At 45.8% G+C, this 15,072-nt stretch overlaps 1 protein-coding gene across 3 annotated transcripts in view; it reads left to right on the top strand.

Annotated features, from left to right (window-relative positions):
* The first annotated feature begins 370 nt into the window (after positions 1–370).
* The window catches only part of TMEM65 (transmembrane protein 65), a 33,114-nt gene continuing 18,412 nt past the window's right edge, over positions 371–15,072 (top strand). The window contains exons 1-2 of one of the 3 annotated variants that reach the window (XM_027452679.3): positions 371–865; positions 3,592–3,831. In XM_027452679.3, the coding sequence (XP_027308480.2) occupies positions 484–865; positions 3,592–3,831 (622 nt within the window). In that variant the 5' untranslated portion in view covers positions 371–483. Of the gene's footprint in view, positions 866–3,591; positions 3,832–8,133; positions 8,215–15,072 lie in introns of all 3 variants that reach the window. The other 2 variants (XM_038174548.2, XM_027452683.3) reach the window with 2 other exon arrangements.

The following is a 15,072-nucleotide window of genomic DNA, read 5'->3' on the forward strand; positions in this document are numbered from 1 at the left end:
GCAAACCCTGCTGCTCTTCTCACCGGCTTGGCATGAGGCTGGAGGCCGGTGTGTGGGCAGGGAAAACGTGCAAGTAAATCTTAGTGGTTAGGAGGTACCTTAGGAACAGGTACAGTAGTAAGACTGGGGGGGGGTATAGTATTGAGACTGGGGAGGGGGGGAGGTTTGTGAGGGGACTGTTTCGTGTTGTTTCACTTTATAACCGAGTTTCTCTCGCTCCTCTGAGGCAACATTGCCCAGCAAGGCTCTTTGGGGCTAATCTCCCCCTCACAGCCGCCTCGCCCGGCGGCCGCCGCCCTTCGCCGCGGCTCCCTGAGGGGGCGACCGAGGCCGCGCTGCCGCCCGGCACCGCCCCGCGCCTGCGTGGCGCTGCCTCCTCCTCTCCCTTCCCTCCCTCCCTCCCTCCATGGGGCCATGGGCGGCTGAGGCGGAGCGGAGCAGCGGCACCGCCCGGGCGTCTCGGGCGCCTTCTTCCCCTGCCCCATGTCGGCGCGGCTCGGCCGGGCGGCGCTGCTGCTGCTGGGGCGGCCGGGGGGCCCCGGCGCCTCCGTGCCCTCCTCATCGCCCTGCTTGGGCTCGCTGAGGGCCCCGCCGCTTTGCTGCCAACACCACCACCACCACCTCCACCGCCGCTTGGGCAGCCTGAGCTGTGGCGGCACCCAGGGGCTGCTCCTGCCCGGGGGGGGGACTCCTCCTCATCCTCCTCCTCCCGGCCGGGCTCTGGGCACCCACCCCAAGAAGGAGCCGATGGAGGCGCTGAACACGGCGCAGGGAGCCCGAGACTTCATCTACAGCCTGCACTCCACCGAGCGGAGCTGCCTGCTGCGGGAGCTGCACCGCTTCGAGTCCATCGCCATCGCCCAAGGTGAGCCCCGCGTAGGGTGCCCGGCACCGTGTGGGGCTGGCTTAGGGGCAAAGCGGGGCCGAGGCGTCGAGCAAGCTGCCGGGCTGCCCCACAGCTCCACGTGGCTGCCCCACACGGGTTCAGTTTCCAGAACCATCTGCCCCGCCTTTGCCACTTCAGCCCTGTGGGTTTCGCTGGGTGCTGGCCATCCCATGAGGTGTCCTAGATGCTGTGGGAAAGGTGTTCAAATAGGAGTAGGGAAATGAGTCGTGTACAAAGTGCCCTGACGCTGCTACAGCAGGTTTCAGATCTCCAAAGAGATCCTGGGCTGCTGCTGGAGCTCGTTCAGGAGTTGTGCTGCCCTGTGTACAGGGCTGTCGGCGTGAGGGTGCCTGCCAAGGGCAGCTTGGCTGTAATTCACCCTCCGTGGGCAGGTACACGCGTGCTGGGGAGGTTTCTAGGTGTGTCTGTGAGCAAAACACCGGCTAAAATAATCCGCACTGATTTCTCCTTGATCCCACTGCTCCTTCCAACCTGGCACTTTGCATGCACGGATCAAAAACGTGACCAAATCGAATCCCGTTGATTGCAGGCGCGGTGCTTCTGATGCTCAGCTGTAATTTGCGGTACCTATTGTGGCCGAGATGACAGCAGGCACTTCAGAGCCCAGCGTGCATTTGATCTAGGCCTCTGTGACTTTGGTCGTAGCGTGCCCTTGGAAAGGGCATTTCTGTGGCTTGTGGCTGCTCTGTACATGTCTTGAGGAAAGCTCCGGGTGGGCAGAAAACAGTTCCGAAGGAGTGCTGCTTCCACAAAGAAGCAGACCCTTTTCAGGAGCCTCCTCAGTGCTGTCTGTAGTACACATGCATGCAAACAGAGCAAGAACAGTTCATGTAAATAGCTTGTTTTAGGAGCAGTGCTGCTGTTTTGCAGAGCACAGATTGGTTATGTTTGTTTCCCAGTCAGAAAGCATGCTTTAAGCTGTCAGTTGACCCTAACTTTTGAGTACTAACAACTAATGCTCTTCCTAAGGATCCTTCTCAGCATCTGAAAGGTTCTTGCCGTAGGTTTTTGCACAAGTTTCTATCCCGACAGTTACTGCTCAGGTGAAAGTAGGTTGTTCACAGGGCTCCTGTATCACCAGGGGATCGTGTTGGGGATATCAAAACCTTTAAAATGTATTTCAGTATAATGTCTCAAGGTTTGTACAGAGATAATTCAACATATGGTCCTATTTAATATCTGCTTGCTCAGCTGCTGTTAGCTATAGTATGAAAGTCTGTTTCTATAAAGTACTGTGACTATCTGATAATTTAGGATCTGAAAGACTGAGTGACAAAAGCATTAGTTTAAGTTCAGAGACATAACTGCATGAAACTTAAGACTAAACTGCGGATATATGCTGGTAGTGGAAATCGTAGTTCACTTGTGCCAGAAATTGTAACCATTCATCTCACTTGGGGGGAGAGTTTCAGCGAAACCTCAGGTCTGTGCTTTGTAGTCCCACAGGTGAGGGTTGCCAAAGTGCAGTGATGCCATCAGACCTCAGTCTGTGGAGTCAGATTTTTGATCTTCCCTGCTGCTGGTAACTTGATTTTTAGGAAAATAACTTCTTCCTTTAGCCAGCTCCGTTCATTTTTTTTTATTTTTTTTTTTACCTGACTACAGCATATGAGCTGTCAGCTTTTCTCCCTAAGAAGTGATTTTTCTACACAAGCTGTTGACAAAAAGACATAACCAAGAAGAGCTTCTAGAAAGTCTTTTAAATAAAAATTAGCCAAAAAATACCTTAAACCTAGAGTGTGTACCTCTTGTATGTTCTGTGATATTCTAGAGAGCTAAAATCACGTGAATGAGAGAGGTAACGTGGCACAGAAATCATTCAGTGCAGATGCAGGTGCTGGGCTTTTTTTAGAGGCGCCCGCCAAAGCACTGGGTTCTTTTTTGGTGTGCAGGTGTTTGAGCTGTCCTGGGCTAGGGAAGGAGGGAAGCTCTGAGGGCAGGGTCGATATTGACAGAATTCATATTTTATGGGACGAAAGGAAGCAAACATAGAGCCAGGCTCTTCAGGATCGTCAGGTGTGCATCGTAGCTCACAACACCAGGCAGTGGCAGAAGCACACAGAGTAGAAGGGCTGCGCTGGAAAGAAAATGACACGATTTCTGGGCTAGATGGTGATAATCTGTGCTTCGTTATGATTAGATAATGTTTTGTACGTTTGCCCCTGCCTGCTGTTAAAATGGTGACTGTAGGAATGACTTAACTAGGTGCTCGGGCTGTAATTGTGAGGAGGGATTTGTGCCCCGCTTTCCTAGTGCTTTCTCCAATCTATTAATGTCACTTCTGTTTTTCACAATTGATCAGTTCAGGGTAGTTAAAATGATTTGGGGAACGCTGTGGTTCTGCTCTTATCTTTTCATCCTGTGGCAGCACGCTGTAGCTCCAGGTGGTCGATGCTTTAGATCGGATTGCAAGTTTGATTTCCAATGAGGTGTGATCCGAATGCAGCCTCCAAATTCCCTTGCCTGTCTGCTAAGCGAGTTCCTCTGTCCTATTGCAGTCCGGAAAATCAGCCTGTCCTCAATCCTGAAATGCATACCCAGTTCTGTCGAGTTTGTTTTGTGCCTGTGATCTTTTCATACTTCCATATGGAAAGGGAGGTCTTAGTCCATACCCCTCCTAACATGGTCCTTCCTGGGTTAAGTTTTGACCTTCTTCCTTCACTGCCTCTTCTGTGCCCTAACAGACCCCATAACAGCTCGGGGAAGCTGTCAGCAATATGGGGAGACCTGGGCACACCAAGAACCAAATGGGGCCTGCTCCTCAGTCCATTCGCAGGCCTACCAGCGGGAGGATGCGGTCCCATCACCTAATTGCCCTAGCACGAGCTATGACAGGACACACTATCTGTGGCCTCCCCTAATGGCAGAGGCTAGAGGGAAACCCGGCCGCTGCCGTGGCTGCTCCGCTGAAGAACGGTCCTCAGGTAGGTGAGCCGTAGCCATCCACCTCTGAGTTAGGTGAGTCTCGAGTCTTTTGCTGCTTGATGCCTTGGTTTTCCCTGTGGTCGCACAACCTAGAGGTGGGAGAGGTTTGAGACGGGGGCTCGGAAGGGTTTCTGCCACCACACGTGTCTTCTGCTTCCAGGTGCTGGACGCTAGCAGCGGGTGTAAACAGTTCAGCCTCCAGAAAGCAGCTGAAAACTTGCTGTACTAACAAACACCGAAATGAGTCTGTTTGTTTAATGTTTGGCTTCGGTCAGGAGGCTGCGCTGCTCACGGATCTGTGAGCTCGTGTTCAAGGATGGCTATCAGAGCCGGGCTTACCCGGCAGCCTGACTTCAAACACTAGGAAGCTTTTGCGTAGGAGAACCTGGGGGGGGAGAATATGAAACCGAATCTTGATGGAACTGTGTTAAAAAAGATATTCTGAGAAGTGTCCTGATTTAGACTACAGTCTATATTTTGCTAACTGTCTTAGTCAAAACATCACTAAATTGCTCTTTCTGAAGACAGCTACAAGACCTTCCCACCTGGATTTAGTTTTCTGTTTTCCTTAAAGTCTTTTTTTCTTGGAAAGGTGTATAGGGTCTCACCTTTTCCCAAGATGAGTTTCAGAACAGTTTTTTTTTTTAATTTCAGCTTGTGTTTCTTGTAAGCATGTCAGCCGCAGCAGATAGAGATGATGAATGTGGACTTGAATACAAATATTTTGTGTTTTTCTTTTTCATAGTTACAGAAACACAGAAGTAGCAAATTGGCCGATTCCTTTAAACTGCAGTAGTGCCACTCTCCTGTTTGTGGAAGTGGTGCTCCGTGATCAAGCTTTCATTTTCTTGGCAATATAGTGAAATCCTCCTTCCCTCTGCTCCTTTCTTACATAGAGAGATGGAAGGATAAAAAACATACTGGCAATGTAGAGAGAGATTTCATGCTTCTAACCTTTCGTATCAAAAGCGAGGGGTTTGAGAAGGAAGGAGAGGGGCTTATGTTCAGGTTTTCTGCCTTTAGTTTCCAGTGTATACTCGAAAATGATTCCTGGAAGCACTTAGAAGCAGTGCAGCAAGCCCAGTAAGCAGGAGGAAAATGACCGAAGGGTTTGACTTGCGTAGGTAAGAAATAACTACACAGCAGACGTGCTAAGGGTGCTGCTGTTCTTATAGCTGTGCTGGTTTAAAATATTCTTGAGCCTAAACATAACGCTTTTCCACTAACAATACTAACACAACAGCTATCTAGTGCCTCTCAGGTCGTGGTATGGAGGGATTCAGTTATTTTTCCGTCTTTGTTTGCAGAGATGGGAAAACAGCTCCTGTTAGAATTATGCACGTACATGGAAAAAAGAATCCTCGAAAACACCAATTTGTATTTTATTTTTTAAATATTAGGGTTTTCTGATATGATTACAAAATAAAAGGCCTTCTGAAATGTAGAAGCTCGGAGGATTTCTGGTTGTTGAGGCTGTGTGTTAATGGGAACACGTGCAAAAAACTTAGTGCCGGTGTATTCTTGACAGCTGTTTTCGTTGGGTTAAGGTCACGTCTGCAGAATGCAGTCTGTAGCTAGATTCTCTTTGCAGGCACCAGTATGTGATGCTCTGTGTGATTTGATAAATAATCTGACCAAAGCAGTGTGTTCTGCTAGAAAAATGTTCATGTGTTGGGTGTGAAGAAGTTAGCGCTGTGCATGAAGGGCGCCACCGCTGTGTTCGGTCGGTCTTACAGCTGGAGCAAGATCTTCTTGAGGTAATTGCCAACTTTTAGCCAGTGTTGTGTGAAATCTTAACTTTGGTGTCACAAGAAGCATCTCTGTTTTATGATCTGGTGTGAAATCTCTGGTTCCCTGGGGTAGCACAAGGATTATTAGAGTCTCGATGCCACTGCTTCCACAGTTCACAGAGGAAACTTAATTTGGAAGGCTGCAAATGCCATCAGAGACGAATGGATTTCACTGAAGTTCTTGGTCACTTCAAACATGACCTAGTGTGAAAAACAATTCCTTTCATTATGAGTCAGATCCTTTGTGCTAATATAAATGCATCTGCCTGGTGGTTTAGAAACCACCCAGGTCTTAGTACCTCTTTTTGGTACAGCGTAAGCTATGTTAACAAAGTGTGATTTGATCCTTCTGGCTTCGCTTGTCTTGTCTAAAGAGTGATTTTTTCCAATGAAAAGGTAGGAGAATTCCCCAGTTTGAGGAGGGGGAAGAGGGAACAGCCCTGGTAGTGTGCTTTGGCACCCTATGGGGGCAGTTCTGTGTGCACAACAAGCCAAATGTGCACGGATACGCCCTGAGCTGCACATGGAGATGGGTCATCCACCTCTGTTGTGCTGTGACCTGGGTCACGCAGTTGTTTCTTTACTTTGTTTGATTGCTATTCTAGGAGAAGGTCTCCTGGCAGGCTGCTGGGAAGCGTGTAATTTGCAAGCTGAAGTGCTCTAGCAGGCTGATAAAATGAGAAACTCTCACTGGCTTGCCTGTGTGCATACACTGAGGCTACTGCTAATCTCGGTGCTGAGGCAAAAATACTCAGTGATGAATGATGAGGTTCAGATGGAAACATCTACTACTTCTCTTTTTGCTTCCCAAATTATTATTATTTTTTTTTTCCCTAAACCATTGAGCCTTTTCACAAAGGCAGAGTCCAGAAGGAGTGCTGAAGAGACTGCTCATCATGTTCTTTAGCATCTACATGTTGTATTTCCATACAGTGCTCATCTGTGCAATGCAAAGTATTGTATCACCTGTGGTGATAACTATTACAGAAGACCACTCACCCCAGATGTTAGTTAACGCTAATACTGAATTTGTTGGCTTGAAATTGATGTCTTTTTGCCAGCAAAAAGAGAACAGTGAGGCAGTTTTGAGTTGAATCTTTTCTGTAGCCGCTCTGACACTAGCTTCCTTGAGACTTAGTGAGGAGAGGGAGAAATGGGAAGCTATATTCAGTCCCATAGCTACCATGTTCTGCCATAGGTAGAATATTCAACGCGTAAATCCACTGTGGCTTTCCCAGGCCTCGCTGCTAAAGGACAGAGCTCTGCCTGCTGCTCTGCTTGGGGTGCTGCGGCTCACCTCACTGTCAAGGACCAGGGTAGGTGTTGTTCATGAAACGAGCCCTGCAGCTGCTGTCAGCTAACAGAGGTGGGAGTTCCAGCTCCTCTTTGTCTCTAGAATGAATTCTGATTTAGTATGAAATTCAGTTATTTTTTTCTTTAGATTCTTTTCACTCACAGTCCTGTCTCCAAGAATGTGGATGCCCATTATCAGGAAAAGCAGAGCACTTGGGAAGATGGGTGCGCTGCTTGATTCCCTGAGATAAGGGGTTTCGTGCATTTGACATCTAATTGAGAGGTATTCCATGAGAAACCTTTCGAGAATGAAAGTACGATTACAAAAAAAAAAAAACGAACAAACCACAAAACTGAATGCCAGAACTCCAAAGTAAAAACTGCATGATCAAAATCTCATCTCCAAAATGTACTCGTGGGTGGTAGAAAATCTATTTCCATTGTTCATTTTAGCACTGCTGTGTTGTATTTGTCAATCTGACGCTTCCTTAAGCGTTATCACAATTGAGTGCTTATGATTTGTTTGGACTCCTTTTTTTCCTCAAGTAACTGTAAAGCTGTAAATGTAAGTGGCTTAGGAGAGTCAGACTTTTCATCATGCTGTCATCTCAATAACCACATAGTATCTTATGGAAACTGCCTACTATATCGTTTTTTTCATAATGTTTTAACTTAGAATAAGTTTGGTAATTCTCTTTTTCTATTTTAAACTCACTGAGGGTTACTCTACCCGTGCTAACGTAGGTAATACCTTGGGACAGGGCTGTACATTAAATGAGTATTGAAGGGACTGGGGTTTAATGCCATAAAAAAGGAAGCTGGTACTTGGTCACTCCTGGTAAAACTGTCCTGAAGTTGCTCTCTCAAACTGTCATATGTCGCTGTAACTGTCTGCCTCTAAACTGTGTTCAGCAAGGTATGGCTTGCTGAAATTTATGCTGGTTTTGCTTTTTTGATTTGGTTTCCTTCCCTATTCTGAAATTGTACTGAGCCTAGAACCCACTCTGGGTTCTGTGCTTAAATGCAGAAATTCAGCCTAATGTTTTTGCAGAGGAAAGTCAGCAAGCATTCAAGATCAAGTGGAACGAGCGTAAGACCTAGAGAAACCCGGTCTCCTTACTGCGTGTGTAGGTTCTTTCCTTGCTGGCAGGTGCTCCAGTGTGGGTTGGATCACTTTGAGTAATGACTTACCACCGTCTTGCTTTTGGAAACTTCTAGCATCCAGATACCCTAAGCCACTGGTTCCACTTGAGAAGCCCGCGAAGGAGGTAGTATCGCCAGAGACGACCAGTACTCTTGGTACAGTAAAAAAAAACAAACCTAAAAGTGTGTGGCTGAGATGTGGCATTGCATAAGGCCAGCAAGCTGCTCGTGTGGCAGACGTTCTGCGTGCTCCTTGTGATATAGCTGGCATGTGTTGCTGCAAGAAATCAAAGTGCTTGGTCTTGGGTTTATTTACATTACTATAAACTTGTGACTTCAGGCTTCATAATATAAAATTGATATCATGACTTCGGTCTCAGAATGACGTGGTCCCCATGGGGACTTCGGGGACTTAGTCTTAATGTGAACAAAGAAATGTTTCAAGGCCTGGTCTCGTGGAAAGTCTCCCGAGCACCGTAATTACTAGGTAACCTAGACAAGTCTCTGTAATTTCTATATCATAATGGAGTGGAAATTTCAGGTTGAAACAACTTCATTCAGTTGGAGGAACTCGATGTTAGGTACCTTATGCCCTTCCCTGGCAAAGTGCCACACATTAAATTCTGTGGTCCAAACATAATGCGGAAATGGCATTACCGTTAAAAATGTAATTATTCAGTTAACTGCCTTTACCCTTCCCTCTAATTAATGCTCTAGGAAAGGTAAAGTAAAAGATTGCCCTAATTAAAGCTTGCTTTCCGATATTTGCATGTGTTTAGGCATGTAATACAGCAGAATAACTGCCATGCACAAGCATTTTTTTAAGGTGGTCAATTAAAAACAAACAAAAGTCAGGCTCTGAGCCAGGCTTTATGTTCATGTGTAAAATAATACATTTTGTAGTTATTGGGACATAGGTTTTCCTGCTAGTTATCTTTTCTGCCATGAGGGGTGCTTTAGATTTAGGAAAGATCACTTAAAAGGCAACTTTTATTAGCAGCTCGTACCCTTCAGAGCAGTAGATGAGATGCACTTTGATCTCCGTGTAACAGGCGTGAATGAACGGGATCGTGTGTGTTCTGCAACACAGGGGCACTGATTTAGCGTATAATTGATATTAAAGAATGACATCAGTTTCTTACAGGAAGAATTTAAGGGTTTCTTAAATTATTTAAAGCTTACCCGTGTGACTGAAAGCCCTTTCTTATAAAAAGGCAAAGCAAATGGAAAAAATGAGCGAAGTATATCATGCAGATGGTAATTAAGGAAGCTGCCTTGGATCTTCTGCAGTTTTTTTTTTTTTTTTTTTTTCTGGTAAAGAAATGGTTCAGATTGAGGAAAGCTGGACGTGTGTGAGTTGCCTTGTGTCACCCCCTCATCCCTTTTCTTTCTTTCTCCTCAAATTGGCATGGTGCTGTTTGAGAAACCAGAAAGCAAACGTTCTTGTTGCTGTTTTATTGCTGTGTGTGAGAACTTCCTCTAACATCTAGCCTGCCTTTTGGAATTTTGGGGATGTGACTAACCCGTGCCTGAAACAAACTCTTGCTTCCTCTGAAACACGGTGAGCTGTTCAAGGCAAAGCTGACAAAATGCATTTTTTTAACCCATACGAGTGCATGTTTCATTCAAATCTATGGGATATGAAATCGGTGTTTTTGTGGAGTGTCCAGTTACTAAGGATTGTTAAAATGTTAGTTGTTAATACATCTTCCCTTGCAGCCATAGCAATATAGTCTTAATCGCACTTATTTCATATATATGTGTGTGTGTGTGTGTGTGTGTATATATATATATATATATATATATGGGGGGGGATATTTGGTCATTATTGCACTTACATTGTTGACCTCAAAAGCCTTGTTTGCTGGATCATTTGCCAGTTCCCATTTACATGTGATGGGCTCTCATGTTCATTCCTTCTTGGGTACTCTTTGCGTTTTTGTATTTAATCCTGATAAATGACCGTGTTTTAACTTGTGGCAAATTCCCTCGTGTCACTTTCTCAGCCTATTCATTTCTCTCTGACTTGTAAAAAGAGCAAATAGGAGCACTGGAGGACTACAGTATTCTGTGTTTGGTGATGGGGCATACCCTGTGGCAACTCTCTCATCACCTTAAAGCAGCCGTAAGGAGCAGGGGGCCTGTTTTATTCTCTCCTACTGCCCATACACAGGGAGAAAAACTTTCCTCAACCCGCTGACTGAATACTTGGTAGCTTTTAGGGTCTTGGTGCACGTGCTGTGATCTGCTGCTGAGCAGCTGCTGTTTTGCTTTGGGAAGGAAGGCTTTCCTGCGTACGTGCCAGGTAGGAGAGGAGGCATTTTCAGACTTAAATCTTGCCTTGCCGTGGGGCAGCAAGCACAGCTAAAGGCTCCTGCTTGACCTGGGGGAAGGACACGGTCTTGAAAAATCTCTTTTGTTTCAAAAATCCGAGAAATCTGAAAGGTTTCTACAGCAGTATCAGCTTGAATTGAAAGGAGCCAGAGCCGTGGGTGTCAGTGGTGGCCCAGGTTTTGGTCCCAAAGCTCGCTTTTGGGAGGTGTGGGACCTGCCAGCTGGGCACCAGCAAGACTTTATGAAACCTTGAGGCAAAGCTGGGAGAAGGTGCAGGAAATGGTGAGTGGTTCTCATCCATGCCACAGACAGAGAGGTCTGCCTCTATCTTGCTGCCGTCCTGAGTGTGGATTTGTGTTGCTGCAGAGCTCTGCCACTTCCTTCAATTCCAGATAATTGCTGCATTTCAACCTGCTGCAGTTCTACCTGTAAATATCATCAGTTTCTGATTAATTGTACTGGGGAAATACCTTCTGGTCCTTTGCGCTTCACAGCTTTTGGCTGTGTGCAGTGATCCAGCCCTTCCTTAGTGCTGGCCAGGTCGGTGTCACTGAACTGTTATGTGGCAGTTGTGTTCCATTCAGAGTGTAAGCCATCAGTCCCCCTCAATATATCGTCCCATCCTTCACGGCAACCTGAATGGGGAGAAATTGGGTTTTGCTGGTGTTATTGGGTTTCATGGAAGACTCTAGAGAAAGGTGTATGGAACAAATTGATTTCTTTAGCCAGCTGCTCTTTTAAATACAGTCAGCTTCTATTTTCAGACGGCAATTTCTTTATTTCATTAAGTCCTGGCAATGGGTTGAGTTTTTATTATTTTTTTTTATAAAGCACAAGTAAAGATACGGTGTCACAGATGTGAAACAAGCTGGTTTGTTCAGGATCAAGGGATGTAAGAATTGCCAGCCAAGTAGAGATTTTTGCCAGTGACATCTTCTCCCAACCCCCAATTTTCCTATTTTATAGTATTTTATGGAGTAAAAAAAAAACACTCGCAAGCAAATATATATGAATCATATATATGATTTATAGATCTACTATACCATATACTAAACATATGTGTCTATTATTAAATGTAGATAATAGATCTACTGTCAACCTAACCCAGACTGTTGCAAAGGGAGCGCCCCAGTCCCCACACCGACCCCAAAGCCTCTGGGCGTGCAGTCCCAAGAGGGAATTTAGGAATGGGAGGAAAAATATCCAATTGCCTTCTACAGCAGCAGTGTGAATTTAAGTCCCTTCAAGGTACGTTTCTGTATTTGACCTCAGCATTAGTCTGATTTTCTCCTTGGAAGTGCCACAAGGACTTTCTGCCTCAGCTCAGAGTTTCTTCTCTCCGATCCCCTGGGAGCCCCGTGTCACTAACAGCACGTATGGTGACTCGCACTGGTGAGCAGCCTTCCAGGTTTCTTTCTTGGTCTTGTCAAATTCTCCCAATTATATCTGGGAGCTGCTGACCTCAAGATTTCTCTGACCCCTTGTGAATAGATAAGGAGCTGTTTCTCTCCTTCCTCTGGCTGTCTCTCCAGGATTATGCTCCTGGGATCTCCGGCTGCCTGCGTGTAGCTCATTGCTTAGATTCAGTGCTGCAAAAGGCTAAATCCATCCCCTTCCTCCCTGCTGGAGCAGAGGCTGTGCAAGGTCTGTGAATTTCGGAACAGCTGATGAGAATGAGAGGAGGGAAAGGTGCCAGAGGCACGCTGAGGTCAGGCATGAAAACAAGCATGGCACGAAACAAGTAGTGGGAGCACAAATTTAACCCAAGTCTCCAGTAAGTATTGGCATTACTGGTGTGTCACCAGTGCAGGCAATTCCCCACTGCCAAGGGGAAAAATGTTGAATAGATCTGATTCCGTATTTCCTCCTTACCTTTTGTCGGAAAACAAACCAAGCTTGTTCTGTGTGCAGAAAGCCTTGAGGTTCAGCTGTGGTTTAGCATTTATAATTCACTACTTCTCCAGCCGATTGTTGTGGGTGGAGGCTGCAACTTCAGCGCTTCCAGGAGTTTGCTGCTTTCTCAGGGTTGAAATCCTTACAAAGGAAAGGTCAAAAAAAAAAAAGCCAACAGTGAAAAAGGGAAAGTGGGCAAAAGCTGAAATACGTTAAATGGCAGAACCCAGTCTTTTATAAACTGTCATCAGTTAGCTCCAAGGGAAGATTAAATACTGTTGGGATGAGATAAATGGCTCAGATGGGTAGTTCTTTGTAAGGAAGAACTCCCAGAGCAGCTTTAGAGGCAGTGTGTGCACAGCTGTGCTTTCACTCGGGCTGAGGCTTGAGTTAGCTCTGCAGTTGAAAGCTGCATAGGTGCACTGAAACCGTGCCAGATAATCCTCTGGAAGGAAAGCTCATGCCTGCCAAAGCCTGCAGAAACACTGGGCAGGAGGAAAAAATATCCTTTTTTCTTTTTTTTTTTTTTTTCTTTTCCTTTTTTCTACTCCAGAATAAGGGCAATTGCTTGAAACGGTTAACTCAGTGAGCACTGTCTGCTTGTAGACTACTGGCTTTACACTTCCTTTGTTGTTCTGTCTCCTTATTTATTTGACTTTATTTATCAAATCAGCAATTGTAACAATGTCAGGTCACTTTCATGAACAGACTAAAATGTTTTTTTCAGTAGGACTTAACATTTGCATGCAGGAGAAATTACTGAATAACGGAGCTGCGTAACAACCCGGCAGACATTCTGTACTCTTACAACATCAAAGCCAAAAGAAAACACTTTAAGGTAAAATTCCATGTAAAATAGATTGGGTATATTGTATAGCATTCACTTCTCCAGCAGCTTGTCAAAAACAGCTGGTATTGCAGCTTGGGTTTTAACTCTGCAAGGAGTCAGGTGTTAGTCTGACTGGTTTCACAGATGCAGCAGGAAGGCTTTGCTAAATTACTTGGGGAAGGGAAGAAGAAAAGCACCCAAGTGCTGAATGTTAGGTTTGTCCTGGTACCTTTAGCATTAAGTAAAGAGTTAAGAACAGCTTAATTGCTACTCTTCTCTGCTCCTTGGGCATTTAATACAGAGTGGAAGGAGTTACCTGAGTGTCGTTTACAGCTGGAACTTAAATTAGCAGCAGCTTCTTAAAGTGCTCTTTATTGTTGATAGGTATCAAAGGTTTCTTAAGTACTTCTAGGGAGCTTATATTTCTGTTTTTATTGCCACGGGTCAGTGAGAAACTATCAGCAGCAAAATAATGCTTGCTGTGAGCCTGGAACTAACAGCACACTGCTCAGTTTATCTATCTGCTTGATTTCTCTCATTCTGTGTAGCTGCCGTCCTTCTCAGATGAAAAGCATTAAACTCTATACATTTAAAATTATTTCAGGGAAAATCTTATTTCTGCAGTTTTCCTTGAATCCAAGGTCATCCTCAGGCAGGGGGTGAGACTTCCCGTTTCAGAGCAGGCTGGTACTTAGCGGTACGTGATCTACCAGTGGTTTGTCTTGAGTTTTCTGTAATGTTCCTGGTAGAATTCTCTTAAAGGAGGAAAAAATAATCCCACCCTCCCCATCAGACTTAGCCTCTGGGCATCGCTGTGCCTCTGTTTTGATATTAACCAAGGAACTTTTTTCTCATTTCAAGCCCCCTGGCTGCTGCAGAAGGCAGAAGCCCGAATTCTCTGCCAGGGAATGACAGTAACAGCAGCAGGAGCTTTAAAAAAAAGTGAGGGAGCATAGCATGGACCTGGAGCCCCTGTTACAGGCTGGTGTGGTCGTGCTGGGACAGAGGGGGAGAGCAGCCCCATCACCCCGGTGCTGCACGGGCTGCTGCCAGCGTGAGATTGCCTGCCTGTGTTTGAGAGCCAGCGATGCTCTCTGCTCTTCATAAACTACCTTTTTGTTTTCCTTCCTTTCCTGGGAAAAGAAGCGTGGCTTTGAGCAGCTGGGGGAAGGGCATAAAGGAAAGGAGGGGTGGGAAGAAATAAACTCAGCTCTTTAAACTCGTCTCTCAATTCAGATTTTGTTTTAAGAACAAGACCTGGGGGGAACATCATTAACTAAAGGATCTCATGATTGTGTGTACACCTCCCTAGGTATTTCCTGAGCACTCGCATGCATCACATCAGTGATGCCAACACTTCCCTATTGCAAGGTGATGAAAGCCTCTACTAGATCACATCTCTTTGGTTGCGCACAGAGCTCTGATAACTCCTGTTAACAAATCTTTTGTGGTGTCCCGCAGAACTGTTTTGCTTATCCTCTCAAGTGCAAGCGCTACAAAGGCCATCTCAGAACCAAGTCTCACACCACGATAATGCATAGATAACGATCTGATTTCCAGTTCAGTGCTGATGTGGGGCTGCTGCTCTGCTCAGCCGAGAACTGCCGAAGCGATGGATAGATGCATTACCTCAAACCAGAGAGGCACAGGAAAAAACGGAGCTGGCGGAAAAGCCAATACCTCACCTTGCTAAAATGTAGTCAAAAGGGTCTGTTTGGATTAGATTAATCCCACTAGACTGTTAGTCTAAAGTATTTACCTGGTCTTTTTCCACAGCTACTGGGAAAGGTGTTAATCCCAGGGGAGGATTCGTTCATCCAAAGGTAGATGAATTTGCTGTACCATTGAGCAGTGCCCCTCTGTAAGCCCCTGGCAACTCATTGCACTCCCTGAGCTTCAAAACAGGATGAAGAGAGAAAACCCAGCCTCCGTCTGGGATGCTGGGCATTATGGTTCTG

The sequence above is a fragment of the Anas platyrhynchos genome, chromosome 2 (assembly GCF_047663525.1).
Source record: "Anas platyrhynchos isolate ZD024472 breed Pekin duck chromosome 2, IASCAAS_PekinDuck_T2T, whole genome shotgun sequence".
Lineage (NCBI taxonomy): Eukaryota > Metazoa > Chordata > Aves > Anseriformes > Anatidae > Anas > Anas platyrhynchos.